This window comes from Pteropus medius, unplaced genomic scaffold (genome assembly GCF_902729225.1).
Source record: "Pteropus medius unplaced genomic scaffold, Ma_sr-lr_union100, whole genome shotgun sequence".
Classification (NCBI taxonomy): domain Eukaryota; kingdom Metazoa; phylum Chordata; class Mammalia; order Chiroptera; family Pteropodidae; genus Pteropus; species Pteropus medius.
In genome coordinates, this window is record NW_024340849.1 from 38,009,808 (window position 1) to 38,034,193 (window position 24,386).

A 24,386-nucleotide genomic window follows, 5' to 3' on the forward strand; every position below is an offset into this window, starting at 1 on the left:
ACATATAGGAAAATCTGAAAGTCTGAAATTTTTGTGTTCTCATCAGATCACTATGCAACGACCTTATAAAGAATCTTTGTGACCAATGTCTTTTGTGCACCCAAATCCTCAGCAATATTTAGTCTCTGCAGAGCCAATCCCAAAAAAAACCAGAGAATCAGGCCTTTCATTTCATTATCTCACTCTGTTGGTCCCCCGATGCAGCCCCAAAATCCTCACTAGTGAAGGAATCATCTGACCACTGGGCTCTGTGCAGAAAATGGATCCAAGGCTCACAGGTACCCATCATCCTTGAACCCCCTCCACCCAACCCGCATTAGGTGATTCTCACTTTATGCTCCTCTGATACATTCTTCATATTTAGGGATGACTCTTAATGTGGGCAATCACTAAATATTTGTTTGGACAAGAGCTCTTCTCATTCTGTTATCAGATTGCAGTTATCATATTTTAAGTTATCAGATTGCAAAGTCTCAAAAGCAGAGATCCTAGAACCGCCCAGGCAGTGCCTTCATCCTCCCACTGTCCCACACACAGATAACACTCTCTCCCTGAATGCTTTATAAATACTGCTAACTGACTGAAAGACTGGTTATCTGATTTAGAGCTAAAGTTACTGCTATGGACAGAATATTTGTGTCTCTCCTCCTTACACATAGAAATTCCTATGTTGAGACCTAACCTAAATAATTCCTTTCAGGATGAGGGCTCTACCTACATGAACGGAATTTGTGCCTCATAAAAGAGACCCCAGAGAGATGTCTCATCCTCTCACCACGTGAGAACACAGCGAAAAGACAAAAGTCTATGAACGAGAAGTGGGTCCTCACCAGATACAGAATTTGCCCACACCTTGACCTCGGGTTTCCCAGTCTCCGGAACTGTGAGAAATAAATTTCTGTTGTTTATAAGCTACCCATTCTATAGCATTTTGTTATGGTAGCCAAAATGGACTAAGACAGTTACTGTATAGTACCAGCCTCCTGGAGCTGTTAAAGCAAAATGCCACAAACTGGGTGGCTTAGAACAATAGTTCTGAAAGCTAGAAGAAGTCTAAAATCGAAGTATTGGCAGGACCATGCTCTCTCTGAAACCTGCAGAGGAAGGAACTTTCCTTGCCTCTTCCAGTTTCTGGTGACCAGTCCTAGTCACTAGTCTTAGCTACTGCATCAGACACTACTTTGAAATTCAATATATCAGGGGCACACCTGTCTTCCAAAGGCAGGTTGTTGAAATTCAAGTATTTTTATCAAACAGCACTTCTATCGACATGTTGACCTGGTAGGAAAATTCTATGATGGTGATGCCCTTTCAACATTTCTCCAGAAAGTATCGATGGAGTGCCACAGGGGAGACAGACATGAGCAGAAAAATGTGGCCCTCTCCTTAGAGAGTACATGATCTAATAAGGATACAGACATGAAAATAAATTCCTCCAAGGTGATGAATGGAATTAGAGAAATGATGCAAAGTTTGGCTGGAACTCTGAGGGAGGAGTAGTTAGCACAGCAGTGGCAGGATAACACAATGGGTAAGAGCATACCTGGCTTTTCCACATCCTAGCTGTGTGACCTTAAACAAATCACTTAGCCTCTCTGTGCTTCAGTTTCTTCATGTTTAAAATGAGCATGCTAAGAGTACCTCCTTCACAAACTGTTGTGAGGATTTAAGAAGTTAATATGTAAGGTGTTTTAGAACAGTGCCCAACATCAGTAAACATTATATGTGTGTGTTAAATTAATACCTTGTACTAGGCAGGGGAGCAAGTCCTTGGTTACTAGGCTGTTCCACCTATTCACCATTCTGTCCGCTGTATTTGGTATCACTCACATACACAGTACGTGCAATATGTGGTGGGACATGAAAGTAATGGATAATCACTTATTTTCCCCACTTCTCACAGGTAGGATGTGTATAGATAATCTAATTAAAACCCATTTCTCTCTAATATTTATTTATTAATTCCAAATGTATTTTCTGAGCATCTAGTACAGGAAAACCACTAAGAAAAAATGATATGCTTATGACATTGAAAAACCGGCAGGACATATGGGACTTAATGAGCTGGCTTTCCCCAGGGCAGGTTTCTCCCCTTTGGCATGAGGCATCATGTAAAGGCCCTGCTAGCTCATCCAAATAGCTCTCTTTTTTTGAAGCAGAAAAAGTTTCTCTGCTTCTGAATAAATACAGCCTGTCCAGGTTGGATTTCAGCCCCTACTTGTCCCTTGGCCAGGAACCCATAAATACAATATAATCATGGGCAATTTCATTGACTAAAACCACTGAGGTACCACTTAATAAATCCTTCCCTCACTAGGCAAATAATTCCAGAATGTTGAGCAAGAGTTAAGACAGGTTTCATGAAAGCCTGAATCTCAACCAGATATAAATTTATCATCTGGAAGAATATATTATTACTACCAAAATTAACCTTGAAAAGTTAATACCTCCTCCCCAAAAATATTACTTTAGCTTATAAAAAAAAGTGTGCCCCTACATAAATATATAATATCTAAACTAGTTATTAACATAGTACCAAACAATTTAACATTGTTATTCTATAGAATGCTATAGAAGTCTTAATGCCTGTGGAATTTTTAGCATGCCAAATATGTTCAGTATATAATGTATTGTACATCTCATTATTAAAATAATTTTCTACTCAAAAATTTTAGATAACTATTTTGACAAATCAATTTTGTAGCTTACCACTTTAGAAGCCTTACTTAAAAATTTTTTTGCTCCATGAAAAATCACATTCATTGAGCACTAACTATATGCCAAGAAATATACTAAGTGATTTTCATCCTCCCAATAAACCTGTGAGATTACTAATCCTGTTTTATATATAAAGAAACAAAGATTATGCAAATTTTCAAGGTCAGAGAGCTGATAGAGTTAGAATTCAATCTCAGGTCTATATGATTATAGAGCCAGAGTTCTCCACCTCTAAGTGAGAGTAGTTTGATAATATGTACAATGAGGTGACATTATATTTTCCCTTACAGGAGTTTCTCTGGTCTTTAAAGAAAACTAGGCTATAAAAAAAATTTAATCATCTACAGAAAGTTTATGTCTGTATCATCTTTGTATCCCCAGCATCTAGCATGGTGCCTGGCATGTAAGAGCCACTGAATGAGTATTTGTCAATGAATGAATGAGTTAAAAGAAAAAGAAATAAAATGCATACAGATTGGAGAAAAGTAAATAAAACACATGTAATTCTGTATGTAGAAAATTTTAAAGAGTCTACTAAAAACTACAACAAGGTCATATGATAAAAAGATCAACATGCAAAAATCAACTGTATTTCTAATGTAGATGTGTGTACATATAGGAATTAGTAGGTATACAAATATTTCCTAGCTCTATCCACAGAAAGGGTCTAGAAGCAATAATATGCCAGTAACAAATGACCGCACCTCATAAGCAGATCTTGGTTTTCAACACTACACCTAACTGAAAAGAAAAAAAAGAAAATCTCCTTGAAAAAATAGTTGGTTCCAAGGCTGGAGAAAAAAAATTTTTAGTGACCTGGAACATCTGTGGTACCAGAAAGTAAGGAAGAATTCAAAAAATGATATGAGGAGGGAAGAGCTTTAAGGATCTGTCTCTCCACTGAAGCAAAAATTAATCTTGCAAAAACTGTCAGAATAAACTTTTCACAACAACCTACAATTGACAAACTTGAAGATAAGTCGATTGAAATTATTCAGCTTGAGGATAAAAAAAAAAGAATGAAGAAAATTTAAAAAGATCAAGAGACCTGTAGGACAGCTTAAAATGAACCAACATACACGTTATGGGAGTCTCAGAAGGAGAGAAGACAGAGAAAGAGGCTTCTGGATATCAGAGGAAATAATGATTGAAACTTCCCAAATTTGATTAAAGATATGAATCTACACATCCAAGAAATTCATCAAACTCCAAGTAGGATAAGCTCAAAGAGATCCACACTAAGACATATTATAATCAAACTGTCCAAAGACAAAGAGAAAATCTTGTAACAGCAAGAGAGAGCAATTCATTACATACAAGGGATTCCCAATAAGATTAAGTGCCTGTTTTTCATTGGAAATCATCAAAGCCAGAAGGCAGTGAAATGACATGTTTAAAGTGCTGAAAGAAAGAATCTTCAGACAAGAATTTTATAAGTGGTAACATTATCCTTCAAAAATGAGGGAGAAATTAGGACATTCTCAAATAAACAAAAGCTGAAGAAGTTTGTTGCCAGTAGACCCACCCTATAAGAAATGCTAGAGGGAATCATTTGGGCTAAAATGAAAAGATACTAACTCAAAGTCATCTAAAGAAATAAAGAACACCAGTACAGGTAACTACACAGATAAATATAAAAATGTGATTTAAAAGACAAATGCATAGAACAATAATTATATATTTATGTTTATAGGCAGCATTGTGTAAAGATATAATTTGTGACAATAATATCATAAAGAGTGGGGGACAGATCTGTAGAGAAGCAGAGTTTTAGATGTCATCAAAGCTAAATTGGATTGTCAAACTGGATTGTTATACATTTAGGATGTTAATTGTAATCCCCAGAGTAACCACTAAGAAAATAACTAAAATATATACAGAAAAAGAAATGAGAAGGAGATAAAAATGGTACACTAGGAAAAAAAAATTAAACAAAAAAAGGTAGTAATGGAGAAACTGAGGAAGCAAAGAAATATAAGACATAGAGAAAACAAACAAAAATGGCAAAAGTAAGTTCTTCCTTATCAGTGATCAGTTTAAATGTAAATGCATTAGACTATCAATTAAAAGGCAGAGATTGGAAGAATGGATTAAAAGAAAACAAACAACCCTCCTCTTCTTGGCGGGGATCGGGAGTGTGGTCCCAGTCCCCGTAATGTACCAAGGCAAAGGGAAAGGGCTCCAGCTCCCTCAGTGTCATGTCTTCCAGTGCCAGCAGCTTCCGGTCTGTCGGTTCTATCCTGAAGCACTGGAACACGGTTGGGGGAGAGGGGTGGGGAGATCCAAATATATGATGTCTGCAAGAGATTCACTTTAGATCCGAAGACACAAATAAGTTGTAAGTGAAAGGACAGAAAATGGTATTCCACGCAAACAGAAACCAAGAGAACTGGGGTGGCTATGCTAATATCAGACAAAATAGACTTTAAGTCAAAAATTGTTCTAATAGCTAAAGATGAACATTACACATTGAAAAAAGGGCCAATTCATCAAGAAGATACAACAATTTAAATATACCTACACCAAACAAAAGAGTCTCAAATATATAGGAAGCAATACTAACCCATACAATACAGTATGAATGAACCTCAAAATCATTATGCTAAATGAGAGAAGTCAGAGACAAAAGACCACATGCGTTGCTTTGTTTTATTTCTATGAAATTTCTAGATATGGCAAATCTTTAGAGACAGAAATCAGCCTAGTGGAGATAGGCGCAGACTGAGTGCACAGGCACAAGAGAAAATTGGGAGCTGAAAGAAATATTCTAAAATGAGATTCTAGGGATAGCTGCACAACTCTATAAACTTACTAAAAATTATTGGCTTCACACTTGCAATGGATGCATGTTACAGTACTTAAAGTATGCCTCAATAAAGTTGTATAAAATGACTCACATGCTTCAATCTAGTATTGGTAAAAGATGTGAATAAAACATGTAGATTTCACATTGACATCTGCGCTAAAGATATAAAACCCACAGCTATCTTTCTATTATAGTTTAGGTACAGACTTCTTATAAGGGCTAATACCATTTTGTCCTTTCCTTTCCCTATGACTGTATATTTCTTTTTCTCAGATTAAATAATCCACACTCTCAGTGGTACATGTAACTCAGAGCATGAAGTAAAATCTTGCAATTCAAGGACTGAACATTCACACTTCCAAATATTCGCCAGTGACTCTGAAGAGCCTTGAGCTCCAGTAGTCTGTGATTTCCTGAGGAACAAATTTAAATTGCTGAGATTCTAGCCTGTGGAATCATGTTTTTTCGCTGGTAATTGAACCTGGCCCTCCAAAGAAAAACATTTATGTCTGTCTTCTTCAAATGATTTGTACATAACTTTCAACACTAAACATTGGTTAATGTCCACAAACACAGAACAACTACTAGGAAAATCATTTTTAAAAAGGATCATTTATCCTTAAATTGGTGATTGTAGTCATTTGTCTGAAGTCTCAAAATGATTCTTATCAATCATTGTTACAAATATATCAATGGACATAGTAAAATCATAGGTTTCCCGACCCTCGCTCAAGATTTTTCTATCAATTTCACAAAGGAAAAGGCCTTTGCTGAAGTTAATAAATGATTCTCTTTCACAATAGTACTATAAACAGAACCTTAGTAAAGTTGAGTTTCCTGTTTATGGCCATTAGTCCAAGTAACACACACAACTGAGGGTGCTTTGTGACAAACACTCTCACTCTTAGCCATAACTCATATGTGTGTGCTTCTCTATCAATATCACTCAGATTAGATACACATTCCTATGCATAAATCAAAATGTAATTAAGGAAAATATAAAAGATGTATTGAATATTAATGTACAAAATTGAGATCATATGTTTGGTAAATATGTGCATTTCATTCCTTTTGAGTATAGTGTTTATGCCAAGCTAAGCCAAACACATGGTTATATTCCAGACACAGACTTCCATTTCATCATCATCTCTATCCGATGTCAGTAAATAATAATGTCTTTAGATTCCATAGGTTAGCAAATATTTAAAATTAAAGCACAAAGTGTGACATATTTCAGTTGTAATTACTTTTAAACAGAAAAGAATTAATTTGCATATTTTTCTTGTCTACTCTTTACATTAACTTCTTTACAGCCTTTAACGATATCTTCACTCCACCATCCTTTCATTCAATATTTTCTGAGCACCTGTATTGTTCCAGGCTTTGTGCTAAACACTGGGGATACAGCTGTGAACCAGACAGTATTCCTGAATCAAAGAGCTCTCATACACCAAAAACTTACTGTCTGAGCAGTAACAAGTATATAAAACTCTTATTTCATAAATCTTAAGTCCAGAGAAACTGCAATGAACATTTTTCACACAACAAACAAAATTCAGACTTTTAAAACACCTGCCTGTTGATAGATGCTACCATTCAAATATCAGCATTGTTATTATAGAATCAGGACCATAAACTCAGGTTTTATTCTAAGACATGACTTTTATTTAGTTTTTACATATTTTGCAAAATCTGATCCGAAGTTCTAAACCCTGGCCAGCCCCAAAGACATTTTTAGAAAGTTCGAAGAAATAGAACAATTTTAGTTAACTCTTCTGTTTCCCATCTTGAGCTATACATGAGCAGATTCAAGATGATCATCACTCAGGTAAAACCAATTGATTAATCATAATCTCTCTTCCCTCCTCCCACCCATCACCCACTATCCCTCACTTCTCTGAAAGGCAGGTCTATACAAGAAGCTTCTAACACCGGGCTATCACAAAGTGTCTAACAGCCTAGCCTCTGGAACTTGGCTTCCCCTTCTGGTCTCCAACACACTTCTCATTAGGTGAGAACCTCTCATATCAGCAATGAGTACATCCTCCTAAGCACTCAACAGTGAAAGCAGAAAGCACTGTGCAGCAGAGCTTTTGTTCACCCTTATTTTCAGGGAAGCACAAGACTTAATACCAGATAACACTCTTTTTCTGCAGGCTACACCCTGGCCTAGAAACAGCCTGCTGAGTCACCTCAAAAAAACCACTTCCTACTCTATCTAGGACCGTGAACTCAGGTTTAATGACCTATTCTGGAATTAGAACAGAAAACATGATTTTTCTGGACTTCCAAAACAGTGGCATAAAACTATGAACACTCAATAAAAATACCAGTTGATGAAAATGAGGGTTGCCCCATTCCTAGGCAAAACTGAGATAGAGGAAACATTTGAAATTTGCTTTGAATCGTTTCTTCTTCTTTCATCTACTTTCTCCATAATTAGAACAGTTCTGTCCAAAGCTGAGTATGCCAGTGGGGTGAAAGAAGGGAATATTAAAACTTCTGTTTATGCTTATTTTACCTAAACATGAAGAAATTCAGTTTTACTAAAATTTCATATACAGGTTGCATAGGGGCCTTCACCCTGTCCACACTGTCAGCTGGTCAAAAGTCACAATGGTCCTAAAAATTCCACCAGGCTATGATCTCATCACCCACTTTGAAGCTTACTTGTGCCTTGTTAAGTAGACAATGGGGGTTCTAGTCTCCTACATAGGATAGTTACAACCTTGTATTGAAATGGAGAGTGACTGTGAAATTCTTTTGACAACACCAGTTCCCTGGTTATCTCATGGTAAAGTACTTAAAGACCTTTTTTTTTTTTTTACATTTAAGGATGTTACACTTTTTTTTCCCACAAACATTCCAAATTTGCTGGTTTTTTCTGGGATGGCAAGCGGCTGCCAGTAATATACTACCTGACGGGTATGTACAAAACAATAGAGGTACTTACTCTGTTCTATCAAAATAGAAGTGTTTTAACAATGTATGAAAAAGTAAATATTGTGGTAAAAAAGTGTATGCTTTGGAAAGAGCATTTTGAAAAATAGATGTTTGGATATGTTTCATCCATTGTTACTAAAAATATGGAACTGTGTTACTCTAAAAGTTCCCATAGTTGCACATTTTTAAAACATGGAACCAGAACTTTATAACATTTTCCAAAAGAAGAGTTGCAGTGTGTTTCAAATCTATAGTTTAAAACATTTAAACACAACACCTTCCTACCAGAAAGGACTGAATACCACTTGAAAGCAAACATTTACTGGTCAAGTTTCTACTTTAAAAAATTTTTTAGAATAATTTAAGGACGGGGCAGAAATATGAGTACCACGATTTAGTGAACTCAGATAGCATGAGGCCTGTGCAGTCACTTAGAAAGGCTCCTCCCTTAGTTTAATGCTCTGCTATTGCTGTCTTGAAATTCTTAATAGTTTTTAAACAAGGGGCTCCAGATTTTTATTTTGTGCTGGACTGCACAGATTAGGTAGCTGGTTTTGGAGCTCAGTAGCTAATGCTGTTCCTCTTCCATTTAAATCTAAGTATTTTTGAGGTATCCTTTCAGCTATGACAAGCACTAAATCCAAGTATTAATATATAACAAGTTTGAATTGAATTGTGAGTGCTAAATTAAACTTGTCAAAAATACACATGATTACATTTGTATATTTTTTTATTTATAAATGGTTATACACGATCACAAATAAAATATTTAGAGAAAGCAAAATTATTTCGGGCTTTTAATGAAGAAAATTGAAAGTATTTTTCTTCTAAATTTCTATTTTTGCATGTTTTAAGTACACACAATATATTAATAAAATAATACATACATATAATTTATAAATAAATAAACATGTATTGGCGCTGCATGTTCAACTTGTTATTTATGCAAGTGCACAATCAAAAGAGTTTCTAAAACACTGACCTGGACTCTCAATTTATCTTTCCTTTTGTAACCAAGCGCCAAAATTACTCCCTCTTCCGGCAACACTTTCCTATTTCTCAGCAACACTTCTCAGTAGCGGGAGGGAGCAATTATGGGTCAGCGTAAAGCGGATTTTGGAATCAAGGACTGGGTTCAAATCTAGCTGCCCTACTTTCTGACATAGGCACGTATCTTATCCTACTCACCTGATCCAGTTCCCAGAGCTGTTGTGAGGATGATGTGTAAAGACCTGGCAAACCTCCACGGGCCAACTAAGCGCCAGCGACTTTATCATTTACACCTGGTGTTCTCGGTGACTATCTCTAATGGACTCTGAGCGCCCTGTCTCATTTGCCCCATTGACTCAGGATGGCGGCACTTCATGCAGTGGGATGAAGTGCATCTTTTTAGTGACATCAAAGAGATACTATTGATATAACGCAAAAGTTTTCCTGAAATACACCACGGAAATTAACTGCTAGCAACTTCTCCGAATAAGGTGGGGGAGATGAAAGGCTTGGAAGGGGGCGCGCCCGTGAAGCCCTGGAGGGACTCAGTGTCTAGCCGGGAGCTACCTGTGTAACGGACCGCAGGACGGGACCGGAGTTCCCTGCATCCCAAGAGCGCAGCTCGGACTTTCTCCTCTGCTCGCCCAAACCTGACCTTAGCCTTCATTCACCTAGCGTGCTTTACACATCCCCGCCTCGGACGGCGCGTTGGCGAGGGCGGTACTCCCACAAGATCACTCCTGCGACACCGCGCCCATATCCCGGGGTCGCCGGCCCTCGCGGGAGTTGTGGGGAGGCCTTCCCGGTCGCCTGAAGTACTAGAGCCCGCGAGGAAAGGGCCCAGTCCCTTCTCCTCAGGTGGCCGACCCGCACCGGGAGGGATCCCGCGCCCGGTTCCCCGCCTCCCCTAGCGCTCTCCCGGGACCTTACCTGGATGGTGCGGCCGCTGCCCGGGGCCGTGGGCCCCCCTACCAACTTGCAGTAGAGCTCTGGCCGGGGTCGCGCGCTGCCGAGCCCCGGCTCGCCGCAGGTGGCTGTGGCCCAAATCCTCGCCGCCTCCGCCAGGTTAAAGTAGGGCGGGTGCAGGCTGAGCCGGGCCGCTGCAGGGGGTTCCCGAGCGGCCGCGCACGCGGCGGGCAGCAGCAGCAGCAGCAGCAGCGGCAGCAGCAGCGGCAGCAGCAGCGGCGGCGGCGGCAGCAGCGGGACTGGCCGCGGTGCCCAGCGCAGAGCCCGCCAGACTGCAGCCATACCGCGGCGCGCCGCCCTCCCTCCGCCGCCGCCGCCGCCGCAGAGGGGCTCCAGGGCACCACGCGCCAGATAGCACAGTCTTCCCGCGACCCGCGAGCGCAGCCCCAAGTGTGCACCGCGGCAGACCCGTGCCCCTGCCCCACGTGCCGGGAGCCTGCGGCCTGGGGGCGGCTTCTCTCCTCTAGAATCTGAAGCTGAAGCCGACACGGATAGATCAGGAACTGACAGCGCCCAGCCTCAGGACAGCAGACAGCTTCTCTGCAAGTGCGCTGTGCGCTGCAAACTTCGCGGGCGGGGAAAGCGAAAGGCGTTCCCGGGCTCCTACCCTGGAGTCCCCAGCGAGAGGCCGCGACCGCCCCACCTTCCCACTGGCAGGGCAAAATCAGATATTTCGCCTCTCCAGATACTCACAGTCTCAGACCACCCAGAAAAGCCAACTCTGGACCTCCGACAAGGGAGAAGGAGGCTTGCAGTATATTTGGTTGAGACAGGAGAGGAAAGTGCCACAACCTACAGAACTTATATCAAAGACATTGTAATTTCCCAGACAAGTCTTAATTGTCAAAAGGCAAGTCCCGTCAATTCTCAAACACTGCGTCATCTATAGCTATGGCATTGCAGCCACATACTGAGTCTAGGATCAAAGGAGCTCACAGAATATTGGGAGTGGCAAAACGAATACATTTAAAAGAGCCAATAGTGGGAGTTGTAGTTTACCAGCCTGGAAAGATACTCTGAAGGAACTCCTTTAGATGCTCAATATTCTAAATTTTACAGATAAACTGAGAGATGTTGAGTGAAATACTCTAGCTGTCAAGCTGACCTCAGGGCAAAGTATACTCCCATGGAGGCTGAGGTTTGGTCTCAATGCAGGAACACCTCACCAAAACAGAGCTCACATAGGCCCTCTAAGCAATTAGAGGATGATGTCATAGCTGTTGGCTGTAATGGACAGAAGTGCCCCAGAGGAGGTAGCACTGGAGCTTTGAAGGATGGAGCAAAACTCCAAAAGGAGAAGCAGTAAAGACTGATTAGTTGACAACATAAAAAATAAAAATGTGTACTTCTAAAAGCAGCATAACTAAACGAAAATGGAAAATGAATGAGGGAGGAAATTTATACCATTAAAAGACATAGGATTAATGACTTTAATATATAAACTGCTTTTACAAAACAATTAGGAAAAGCTGAACTTTCAATGCTAAGAAACCTAACACAATTCACAGAAAATAAATGTTTTAAGTTGATAAACATATGGGAAAAAATGTTTTACCATCCTGGGAATTGAAATGCAATGGTACATATCTTTAACCTTTCAAACTAGCAAAGTGTTTTTTTAAATAAAACTGAAAGTTGAAGAGAATTTGGAGAATAAAGCATTGCACCCTTGGTAGGAGTGAAAACCTTATAACCTTTCAGGAAGGCAATTTTGGCAGTGCTTAGCAAATAACTCAAATGTGCATACATTTTTGCCCTAACAATTCTACTTTAAAGAATTATATACAGGAAATAACTCAGGAATTTTTCAAAGATTTGAAGGCAAGTACTTATCAGAGCTATTTATACCTTTTTTAAGTTTAAAAGAAACTAAATGTCCAGTAATAAAGTAGTTAAATTAATTGTGGTATGTCAACATGGTAAATATTATGAGGTCATTAAAATGATGTTATAGAAGTATATTTTCTGTATACTTCTTATAGAAGATGTTGTATAAGATCTATTAGATGTTCAAAATATTTTAACATAAAAAAGATATAAAGTAATACTATGTAAAAAATTAATTGTGTTTCTAAACATTAGCAACAATCCAAAAATGAAATTAAGAGCAATTCCATTTACAACAGACTCAAAAAGAACAAAATTCTTAGGAATAAATTTAACAAAATAAGTGCATTAGTTGTGCGATGAAAACTACAAAACATCTTTGAAAGAAGTTAAAGAAGATCGAAATAAATGGAAAGATATCCCATGTTCATGGATTGGGAGAGAATATTATCAAGATGGCAAGATTCCCCAAAGCAATCTACAGATTCAACACAATCCTTATCAAAAATCCCAGATGATTTTTTTGCAGAAATTGACAAGCTAATCCCAAAATTTTTGTGGAACTGCAGAGGACCCTGCTATCTAAACAATCCTAAAAAAGAACACAGCTGGAGGACTCACACATTCCTCTTTCAAAACAGTATAAAGCTACAATAATTAAGACTGTGGTACTGGCTTAAGGATAAACATATAGATCAATGGAATGGAATTGGGAGTTTATAAATAATATTTTACATTTATGGCTACTTAATTTTCACTATTTTGAATAGCACCAATAAACGGTACTGGGACATTGACTATCCACATGCAAAAGAATCAAGTTGTATGCCTGCTTCAGGCCATATACAAAAATTAAGTCACAATGTGTCAAAGACCTAAATGTAACGGCTAACACTATAAAACTCCTAGATAAAAACATGGGAGTAAATCTTTCCGTCTTCGAATTCAGCAAGAAAAAATAAGTCAACCTCATCAAATTTAAAAACTTTTGTGCTTCAAAGAACACCATCAAAAAAGTGAAAAGCCAACGCAAAGAATGAGAGAAAATGTTTTTAAGTCATATACTCGTAAGAGACCCAAATTCAGAACAGAGAATTCTGCAGCTCAACCATAAAAAAATAAAATAAAATAATCCTTCAGCTCAATCATAAAAAAGAACAATCAAATCAAAAATAAAAAAATAATTTCAATAGATATTTCTTCAAAAAGATACAAAAGTGGCCAATAAGCACATGGAAAGATGTTCAATATCATTAGTCATTAGGGAAATGCAAATCAAAGTCAGAGATTATGGGAGATATAACTTCACGCCATTATTATGGATATAATTTGAAAGACAGATAATAATAAGTATTAATGAGGATGAGGAGAAGTTGGAATCCTTACACATTGCTGATGGGCATGTAACGTGTAGACACGTTGGAAAACACTTTGACAGTTTGTCAAAATTTTAAATATAATGTTACTGTGTGACCCATCAATTCCAATCCTAAACATATACTCAAGAGAATTGAAAACAAATGTCCATACAAAAACTTCAAAATTGATATTCAACAAATGGCTAAGATTCCAAAATTATTTTATTAACATGCAAATACGAAAGCCAAGTTGTTCTCTACCAAACCAGTAACTCTTCCACAATGCCAGACCATTTCCCTGAAACATTCTGATATCAGAATCCTCAGCAGCAGAACCTATCATTTGTGGATTCAATCCAGGCTTTCTCATAGAACTTTCTGTTTTACCTCAAAAGGCAACACTTAACAGCATGACATACAAATTTATTATCTTGTAAATGACAATGTTTCTCTTTGATATGTTTTATTATATTCCATCATCAGAAGATATATAATATCATTGACTTCACATTGTCATTGCAGTTTAAAAAAACTTTTTGATGTCAAAGTATAATAAGTGTGTTTGCTCATTGAGAACAGCTTTAAAGATGATCAAATAAAAGCTACATATCTAAAGTTAATATTTGCTAGTAAAGTTATTTCTCTAAAGCTTATGTATCCAAAACATACATCCTAGGAACACCTACCCTTCGCATCCTGGATATAGGAGAATAATGATACATTGGTTGGGGGAAGGGAGAAAGGCTGCTCTGAGGTTAAAATGAAGGACTTTACGAGCAAGTGCTTTTAAACACTAAAGCAGCAAATATAAGGCACACTTGTGTTTTCAAGGAAAGATGGAGCAGTTATATTTTAGTGAGAAAAGATGATGCTTGAATAAATTAAATGACTGGCCCCTGTTTTAAGAAAAATGGGGATAATTAGCAGGACCCAGGATTTAATGATTCTCAGTTTATGCTCCTAGAAGGACTCTAGTAGGACAGAGGATAAAGCCACCCCGGTGAGGCCCATCCGAGGTATGAAAGCTGCAGAAATGCCCCAAGTATAAAAGCAGCTATTGGTTTACTTAGCCCTACTGGATTGGGTGCGACAGACATGCATAGTTGGGTATAAACAAACCCAAAACTAACACAAGTGAATTTGGGGTTTGGCTGACCTCCCAATACTTCAGAAGTGATTCATGCATAGCTATGTCCTTCAGATCTTAAGATGGAAATGCAACTTGCCATGCCATTGTTGAAAAGAATTTCCCTAGAGTCCAGAACCTAGACACGCAAGGGTGATAAACTCACTGTGTCTTTTTTGCAAGGGCATAATCAAACTCGATAATGTCCCTTTAGAACAGTGAGTTGACTAACATACTTAGAGTAACTCTCCTTTAAGGCAAAGCATAGGTTTTCTCCTTCTCCTTCCTTTCTACCTCCTCCCAATATGGCAGCTTTCCTTCTGTCCTCCTACGTCCTCCTAGGAATATGAACTGAGATCATAAATCCTGGATCCTGCTTATTATTACTATTCTTAAAATTACATCATTAAAAACAACAACTTACTGTCAGCTTGATTTCACTTCAGACAGTTTGTAGTTTTCCACTTTCATCATCACTTTATAAAGAAAAACAACGACAATGACATTATTCTAGGCCAATAACAGTATGCGGATCACCAAAAGCAATGAAAAGAATACACATAAAGCAGAAAAACAAAAGGCATTTCTACTTCTTGTAATATCACACACCTGGTGAGGCCTCTCCCTTGAAAACCAGAAGGAACTAGGCAATGAGTAAAGTTCTGCCATCCAACTGGTTAGCCTCACTGCAAACACTAAGGTCAAGACCATCTTTATTATTATTATTATCATTATTAATATTATTTTCAAGTATATAGTACATTGGTTAGACATTTATGTAGTTTATGAAATGATCTCCCTGATTATTCTATCTTCCCTCTGGCTCTACACACAGCCATTACATTACTGTTGATGCATTCCCTATGCCATAAGAGAATCTTTGTGAACCCAACCATTATATCATGTATCATATATGTGTGTGTATAGATATAGATATAGATGGATAGATTTATAGATATGTTAATGATAGAATGGTATATAATAATAGAATTGTGTGTGTATATATATATATATGCTTTTGATATACATATACTTTTATTACTCTTCTCCCATAATCTCTGTCTTGTAACAATTTCAAAAATTATATTTCTTAACAAATATTTCCATGTTATTAAAGATCTATAAAGATCTATATAGTTTCTAATACAAGCTTTTATTAGCATGAAATAATTAGTGTGACTATGCTGAACTTAAATCTTTCCAGCCCAACGTGAAGAAAGTGTCTTCCATTAGCCTATGTTGCCATACTCTGAATAAAGGCAGAGTTTCTATTAGTCATTTTGAAAGCTGAGATTTTCCCCTGGACCCACTACCTCAGACCCCTGGAAATTGGAAAATACAGATTAACTCCGTCCACTTTTATTTATATATAAGAAGTCAAGGTTAAGGGACTGGCCCAAGTCCTCATTACCACAAAATGGTATCCAGAACCCAACCATGTGCCTGCCTGGGATTATAGCACACTTCATCCTACCTTCTCTCTGTATGGCGTCCCTGCTCCAGGCCCCTAGATCTAAGGGCTCCTTGGAAAGTTATGATACTCCCTCAGCACATGGCCTGTGTCTGATTCAATTTCTGAGCTCAGAATCTCTAGTGCTAACCTAACCAGACTGTAATTCTCAGTAGCCGGTATTTCCATTGCAGGCAGATTCCAACTTCAGCTGAAACCTTGACACTGGTACCTCCCATTAGGGCACTCCCTAATAGTTAGTTCTGCCAAAGACCCTATGAAGAATTCACATTCCAATTCTATGAATTTCCTCTCCAGCTCTTTCTTCACACACTCCAGTTTGGCCTTTATGTGAAATATGCGCTTGGGCAGAGCAGGTAATTTTATGCGTTTGTTAATAAGGCGGATTCCTTTTTTCCACCCCAGGTGTGTGCTACTACAAGCAGTAGTGCTAGGCTAAAAGAAAACCTCCACCCATGTAATAGCACATTTTCTTTACAATGAAATTTTTCTTATCAGCCCAGAACTAATCCTGAAGGTAAGTGGGTAGAAATGATTATTCTCATTTTGTGGATGAGTGAAAATAAGATAGTGAATAATTAATCATCTTACTCGGGCTTAGTGGAGATGTAAGAAATGGAGGCTTCATTCTCTTGACAGGAAGGTTAGTAGTTCATCTGGCAGGGATTTTGAATGAAAATCAGAAAGCAGCCTCTAAAATATCCTTTTGCATCATTTTCACATATTTTGATTACCCTAATTTAAGGATTTGAATCCTGTTGAATAATTTCTATGACCATAGCAGTTATCACTACCGGCAATGTTAAAATATGTCACTAGGTATTGTTGAGCCACCCTGCACTTTATTTCCATGTCTAAAACATGTCACTTCAGAGACTCAACATGATCCCTTATGTTTGAATAACACTGATGATCATTAACTTGAATTCAGCCATTTTTCTATCCTCCTGCTATCTCCACCTTAATCCAGACCACCCTCGACCATGGGAAGATAAACTTCCCAGCTTTTCTCTCTGCCTCCAGTCTCTCACATTTATAATCTATCTTGCATAGTAATGGAAGACCGATATTATGAGCCAGAGCAAGGCGTTGCCACAACTTCCTACTGCCTACCATGTCGGTCCAAGCTGTACTGCTCCACAGCCTCTGAATTTGAACTCATCTTCTTAAGTTAACTTATTTGTCCCTACTCCCAAGTACCCATTCTCGTCTCATGATCAGGGCCTCTCCTCCATGTCAAATAACATACCAAATTCTGTTCATTTCCTTTCCTAAGTAGTTCTCAAGTTAGTCACCTCAACTCCATTCTCATGGTCCCAGCCTTAATTTGAGACCACATTATTTTATATCTGAATTGTTAAAAGTCTTCTAACTCCCTCCAGTCTTGCCTTCATCCAATCCATCCTCCGTACTACTGTCAGAGGAATTTTTCTAGAGCTGAGCTGTCCAATAGGTAGCCAAGATCCACACGCGACAATCTAAATTTAAATTAAAATATTAAAAATTTAGTTCCTCAGTCACACTGGCTGCATTTCAAGTGTTCAACAGCCACATGTAGTTAGTGGTTATCATATTGAACAGAGAAGATTATAAAAACATTTGCATCGTCACAAAAAGTTCTTTTGGGCAATGCTGTTACGAGAATGCAAACGTAATAATGTGTCTACTCCACTTTACACCATTTAATGTTTCTTATTGCTTAGGATAAAGTCTAAATTCCTTAGTGCGGTGGTTTATAAGTTAGCCCTAGCCTTCCTTTCCACCCTCTCCCTTTCACTTGCCTGCATTGTACCTTATTCCCCAGTCTCATCAAACAATTTCCAATGGGTCTCCATGACTTTGTACATGGCTATAACTTCTGTCAGGAATTCTCTTCTCAATCTTAGGAACCAGTATAACTTCAATTAATTCTTCAAAATTTATCTCAGGCATCACCTTATTTTTCAGGCTTTCCCTAGCCTTTACCCAGGACTTTCCCTTTGCTCTCAGAGTTGGCCATGCCTGTAACTGTTTGTACAGCATACTATTCATATCCCTATTGTAACATTTAGATCCGCCTACTTATTAGACTGTGAGCTCTTTTCCGGCAGACACCAAGTTTAATTCATTTTTTTATCCCCAGAATCTACAGGATGTCTGGAACACACGTAGGTGTTGAATCAGTGCTCTTTCTTCCTTGCTATTCAGTACCTCACATCTGGGGTGACTTGTCGCTCTAAATGCCATCACATTCCCCATCATTCAGCAAAACTATTCAGCTATCATCCTCTCCCAGTGCAGTTGACGATAATGCTGTGGGCAAACTATAGGTTGCTAAAGACAAAAAGAACCAGGTGGATCCTTCAAAATTGACTGCAAGGAACCTGCCTTCTCAAATGACAAGGACTCCAATTTGAGAAAGTCTAATCATCCTTCTTAGGCGACTGATTTCTCTTGTTTTCTGCATTCATGAAGCCAAGTGATTTCCACCCTTGAGAGAAAGACCACTAAAGTCAGGTAGCAGCTTCAGTCAAGTATACATACTCAGATTTGGATTATTAGCTGATTATTCCAACTCTTAGACCATGTCTCTATGTGCTGAAAATCTCATCAGAACAAGACATAACTAAAAGTTTGAAATTCTTTACTACTTTATATTCTATATGAGATAATTTAGCACTTAGTTACATTCTGTCCTACTCTGTTTCCAACATTATTTTTACTGTTTGTATTCTCCAACTCCATTGCAAGTACCCTGAATGCAAAAAATATCTATATGTCCTCCATACCACTCTGCATAGTGATAATGACTTAAAGTGTGCTCAATATATATTTGTGCATTGATCAGTTGGCTTGATTGGTCTAATCTGGTGAGTTTTCATAGCCCCACAAGCCATTAAAAGCATCCCCAAATACTGGTGCCATCTTACAAAGCTATAGAATATCAGCTGGATTTTCAAGAAACCTAATTCTGCCTTATTCCAAATCTATATTTATAAAACACGCCCTATATTTAATTTTATGATGGACTGTTGCTTTGGTAGCCCCCAGTGAATCATGCTTCCAAAAATTTTTGCCCTTGTGTTATTCTCTCCCACACTGAGTCTAAGTTTGGTCATGTGACTTGCTTTGGCAAATGAGACATTAGCAAGTGTGATGCAAGCAGAAATTTGATAAGCACTTGTCATCTTAGAATTCCCCTTCTTGGAACTCAGGTTTCATGTTGTAAGGAAGTCCAACTACCCTGCTAGGTATGTAGACAGTTTGTAGAAAGAGGTCTTGGAATACGTGAGACCATGCAAGCCGCATGAGTAAAGCCAGCTTAGTCATTACAGCCCCATTCAAGCCATCAGATGAAGGCACTTACATGAGAGACCTTCAGGGTAGAACAGCAGAACTACCCAATTGATCCCAGCCCACACTGCTGAATCACGAACAAATAAATAGTTGTTTTAAGCCACTGATTTTAGGAGTGGTTTATTATGCACCAAGAGAGAACCAGAACACTCAGAATTTTGTCTCTTCTTATTCATCAATGTGAACTGATAAATATCATCTACTATTTGCAGGTTCCATTCTTAAATATCCTGAGTTAGATTAGAAGTGAAATACACTACACTCTTTACAATTAGGGTGAAGAAGTTTTTACTTCTAGACACTTCTGGGAAACTGGGATTTTAGAATTTGACTTTTGCATTTAGAATTTTTTTCTATGTAGTTAATGATCTCTTCTTACTTTTTCTTTTTCTTTTTTGGCTTTTGCTCCTGGGTAAGTATCTAGGGAAAAGAAAAATTTGATCTCATGAGTTCCATGCCCTGTTTTTCACTTTTGCCAAAATGTTCTGTTAACTTCATTCCAAGTCAAAAAAAAAAAAAAGTTCTTGTGAATTTCTGCCATAACATCAAGAACGGTGCCAGAAAGGATAGTTCTATAAAAATAGATTTCTTCATTCTGTATCTATGTGGATTCCGCACAGATACTCCTTTTGTAACTATCTTGTGAGTCATGGTGTTTCTCTAAAGTAGGTTTTTGACCATTTGTGATCCTCCCTTTCAAGCATAGTGTTGCCCTCATTTTTTCCCTCAGTTTGGGGTTCAGTTTATATTTCCTTATTTCATCCTTTATATACTTTTTATAGGTTGATCTTTAAAGGAAGCATTTCTCCTTTATCTACCAGTCAGGAAAAGTGTGGTTTACCTTTAATCAAAGAGTTTCTTCAATAACTTCATCAATCATTGGAAATTCCACTAACATGATAAGTAAAAAAAATAATAATAAAAATTTAAAGAAAAAGCAGCAAAAGCTAGTTTTTCAGTTGTTGAGGTGGTTTCAAAGCAGTCATGCCTACCCTAAGTCAGTGCTACTCAGAGTGTGGTCTGTGGGCCAATGCCAGTCCATGGACTGTTGCTGCAATGAGAAAAGTACAAAAATTGAGAGTGCTTATAAACTTCTTTAGCAATCTTATATTTTATATAAAATTGTGTATTGTCTTTAAACATCAAACTATGTGATAATTTTTCTCATAACCCAGTTTTATTTTACATGACAAAATATTGGTCAACAATGAATTAGAAATTTTTGAATTGTCTTTTTTCACAGAGTGTTAAAGAAGCACTGGTCTAGATGACCTCTCCAAGCAGCCTCAGACCTGAGAAAGGATGAGACCCAGAGTGGGCAGTCAAAAAACATTTGTTGATAGATTGTTACTTGGTGTAATTTCTAATCTTATGATGCTCTAATATTGTTAAATCTTTACCACTCACTCAACTGTACAGAAAACAAATATAAGAAGTCAGAGTTTTACAACATCATTTAAAAGGGCATGAAATAACTTGCCTATTGGCTTCTGAGTAATAAATCGTACACAAGTTTAGAGAACTCAAAAGAAATGACACGTATGCTAAAGTTAAAATTAGCTTTCTTCTACTTCATAATAACACCTACTGATTTAGCTGCCTTTGAGCAGAGAGATGGGTGTAAGGTGTTCAACTCAATGTAAGGATTAAATCCATGACTCATGTGTTATGAAGAATAAATGTATCATTGGATTATATCGGGTTAAAGCCACTCCTTACACTTAATAGAGGAAGTCAGACTCCTTGAAGTTGTGTATCTTCAAAACTGCTCTCTATCCTAGAGAACACTTACTAACTCAGATTTCAGATTAAAGAGGCCTGAACATATAACAGTTATTATAATTTTCCTTCCCAATAGCACATCAGCCTCAGGACAGTCTTGCTGCTAGTTATATTCTAACATGCCCCCTCACTCCCATTAATTGTGTTGTTGCCCTCTTTTTGTGTGATTTTAGATAAGCCACTTAATCTTTATATGGTTTAGATCCCTCATCTGAAAAAAAAAAAAAAAAAGAGAACAAGAACACTATGAAGGTTAAATGACATACTATATGTGAACATGTCTGCTGCTGGGCTGGACTAACCCCATTTGGTTCTCGCTATCATTTGCCCTTCATCTTGCCCCTCCCTACTCCCCTGACCAAGCTTCCACCATGCAGTGTCATACTGTAGTTAACCCCACAAACTGTAACTATACAGACTGTGGAGTTAAGTCCTAGCTCTCCAATCTACTAGTTTCAGTGAATTTGTGACTTTGGGCAAGTCGTAAATTCTTCTTCATCTGAAAAATTTTACCTATGGCATGAGATTTATGAATATTGAATGAAGTCATCTTTATAAAGAAAGTGTTTAATGCAATGCCCATTAGTAGAATGCTTCTAATAAGGCTAGCTATTGTTATTTTTAGCCCCAGTTCTGAGAACAGACTTTGACCTACTGTGTCTGAATTTCTGTCCAGGCTCCTGCCTAAGATTCTGATATCTTAGAACCTGGAATCTTTCTTTGCTTTTGCCATTAAGCATCAGTCCTTAGTGATCACATTTCTGCTTATACACGTTGACCTCCTCCATTGGACGTAGCTGCCTGCTGCCCACTTTTTACCTTGCTAGCACCCCAGTGTCTTGGAGGGACTATCAAGAGTGCTACGAAAGCTCTCACTACCCCGAGATCCTCTAGTCAGCTGGTTTGCCTTGCCCACCACCTACTGTCTGCCCGCTGGCCTCCAGAACATGGCACCAGCCTCCAGGCTTCTGCTCTTTCCCTGCCCTCCTAAGTGAGCCTGACTAACCCCAGGACCCAGCCAGAGAGGACTGGCCCCCAGGCAACCTGCTGAGCCCATCTCTGACAAGACTTGCTGTGGAACAACACAGGGCATTAATCTCAACCTGGGATTGGTACATCACCACAGTGTCATAGTGCTGGCACCAGACTGAGGCACACGTTACAAGACTCATTGTGTACAAACCATATTTGACTGTGGCTCTTCTGAAAACTTTTGCTGACATTTCTCCTTCTTATGAAATCACTTGGATTTCTCCCATATACCCTTCCACTTTTTGTTTATGTTTCCTTCTTCTGCTTCCTTCCACTTGCTGGGAGAACTGAGAATCCCACACCTACATAAAAGGCCCCAAAGCCAGCAGTGCCTGATGAAGGACTGCGCCCTCAGATTAGTTTGAGTTTCACCTCTGGGAGAATGGAGAGTTTGGGGAGCATCCTGCAGAAGCATAGGGTCAACTTCAAATTTCCAGAGCACCCTCTCACAGACACACATACTCACACAACACATACATATAGATACATGGAATATCAGTTAATTTAACACCCACATACTGAGATGTGACATTAAAAGCATGATCAGTGAAAGAAATGGATAAGTTAAACCTCGTCAAAATGAAAGATTTTCGTGTTTCCAGGACACAACTTTAAAAATGAAATGATAAGCTACAGACAGGGAGAAAATATTTGCAAAGACTATATCAGCTAAAGGACTCGTATTCAAAGTATATAAAGAACTCTCACAAGTCAATAAGACAAATGACCTAATTAAAATTGGACAAAAGGTTCGAATAAACATTTCATTAAAGATGAGATGCAAGTGACTAATAAGCATGTGAATAAGATGCTTCACACCATTAGTTACCAGAGAAAAGCAAATTATCACCCAGTAAGGACCTGCCTCATATCCACTCCACTGGCTTTAGTTAAAGGGCTGACAATGGATGTGGAAAAACTGGATTCCTTTACATCCCTGGAATGTAAGATGCTACAGCCAATCTAGGAAACAGTTTCTTGCAAAGTCAATCCATTTGACACAGCAATATCCACATCTGGGTGTAGACGGTGTCACCAAGTCTGTCTTTATCCAAGGACTTGCACGCACAAGCATTATCCACAGCAGTCCAGGGTCCAAGCAAACCAAACATCCCTCCACGGGTGATAAGACAAAGACACTCCATCCATTCCCAGAGTACTGGGCGCGGGCAGAAGGAGTGAAGTACTACTGATCTCTGCTTCCAGGAGAGCGGACCTCAAAAATACCAAGCTGGGCGGAGGAAGCCGGAAGTGCCAGGCGTCATAGCTGTGATCTTCTTAGGAGAAATGTCCAGAAAAGGCAACTCGTGGGAAGAAAGCAGCTTACTTGTCCTCCAGGCCCAGAGTGGGGTTGACTGCAAATGACCTCTAGGGACCTTTTCAGGGCGATGGAATGTTATGAAGCTGCCTTCGGACGCTGTTTGTGCAACTCTATGACTAACAAAAGTTACTGAATTGCGTACTTAAAACTGGGGCATTTTATGTTATGTAAATTGCAAATTCATAAAGCTGTTAAAAAAAAAATAGCGGTCTCTAAAGAAGAGAATGATTACATCCCAGACACCCCTCTCTGTTTTGTTTTACTAATAAATTTATAGTGAAATGAATAAAACTGAGAAGTTCCTGACGAAAGCCAGGCTGAATTTCAGTGCTAAAAAAAAATAATAATAATACCCACAGGGATACACACACAAAAATGGAGTCATGGCCCCCTCACAATAACTTTCAGTCCGCTCAGGCACCTTCCAGCCCCATGTTGGGGATGAGTGATGAGAGGTCCTTTAGGGGTGGTGTGGCCAGGCTCTGTGTTCAGTGAAGCCATGATGGTTGTTCTACCAGGCAGTAACCCTTGTCCAAAAACAGGATGATGCTTTTTATTGTTGCCTGACCAGTGGCCTCCCTTACTAGCTAGTAGCCACATGCCTTAGATTCTTGTATAAGAGAAAAACCACACAAACATAGATTCCAACTCTCATTACAGAAAAGAGCATCAGAAGCTTTGGTTCCATATCTGAGAATCTCATGAATCCT

The 24,386-nt window shown here is 38.6% G+C and overlaps 1 protein-coding gene and 1 non-coding gene across 4 annotated transcripts in view; one reads left to right on the forward strand and one right to left on the reverse strand.

The window, feature by feature from the left end:
• LAMA3 (laminin subunit alpha 3) overlaps nt 1-15,177 on the reverse strand; it is a 227,491-nt gene extending 212,314 nt beyond the window's left edge. The window contains exon 1 of one of the 3 annotated variants that reach the window (XM_039844440.1): nt 15,159-15,177. Coding sequence is in view for 2 of the 3 variants with exons in the window: in XM_039844420.1 (XP_039700354.1) it covers nt 10,388-10,705 (318 nt within the window). In the remaining variant the exon portion in view is untranslated. Of the gene's footprint in view, nt 1-10,387; nt 11,075-15,158 lie in introns of those variants that run through there. The other 2 variants (XM_039844420.1, XM_039844430.1) reach the window with 2 other exon arrangements.
• On the forward strand, nt 4,828-4,977 carry LOC120591515 (small nucleolar RNA SNORA57). The gene has a single exon (XR_005649907.1). It is a non-coding gene; the product is annotated as a small nucleolar RNA SNORA57 (small nucleolar RNA).
• Nucleotides 15,178-24,386: the final 9,209 nt, after the last annotated feature.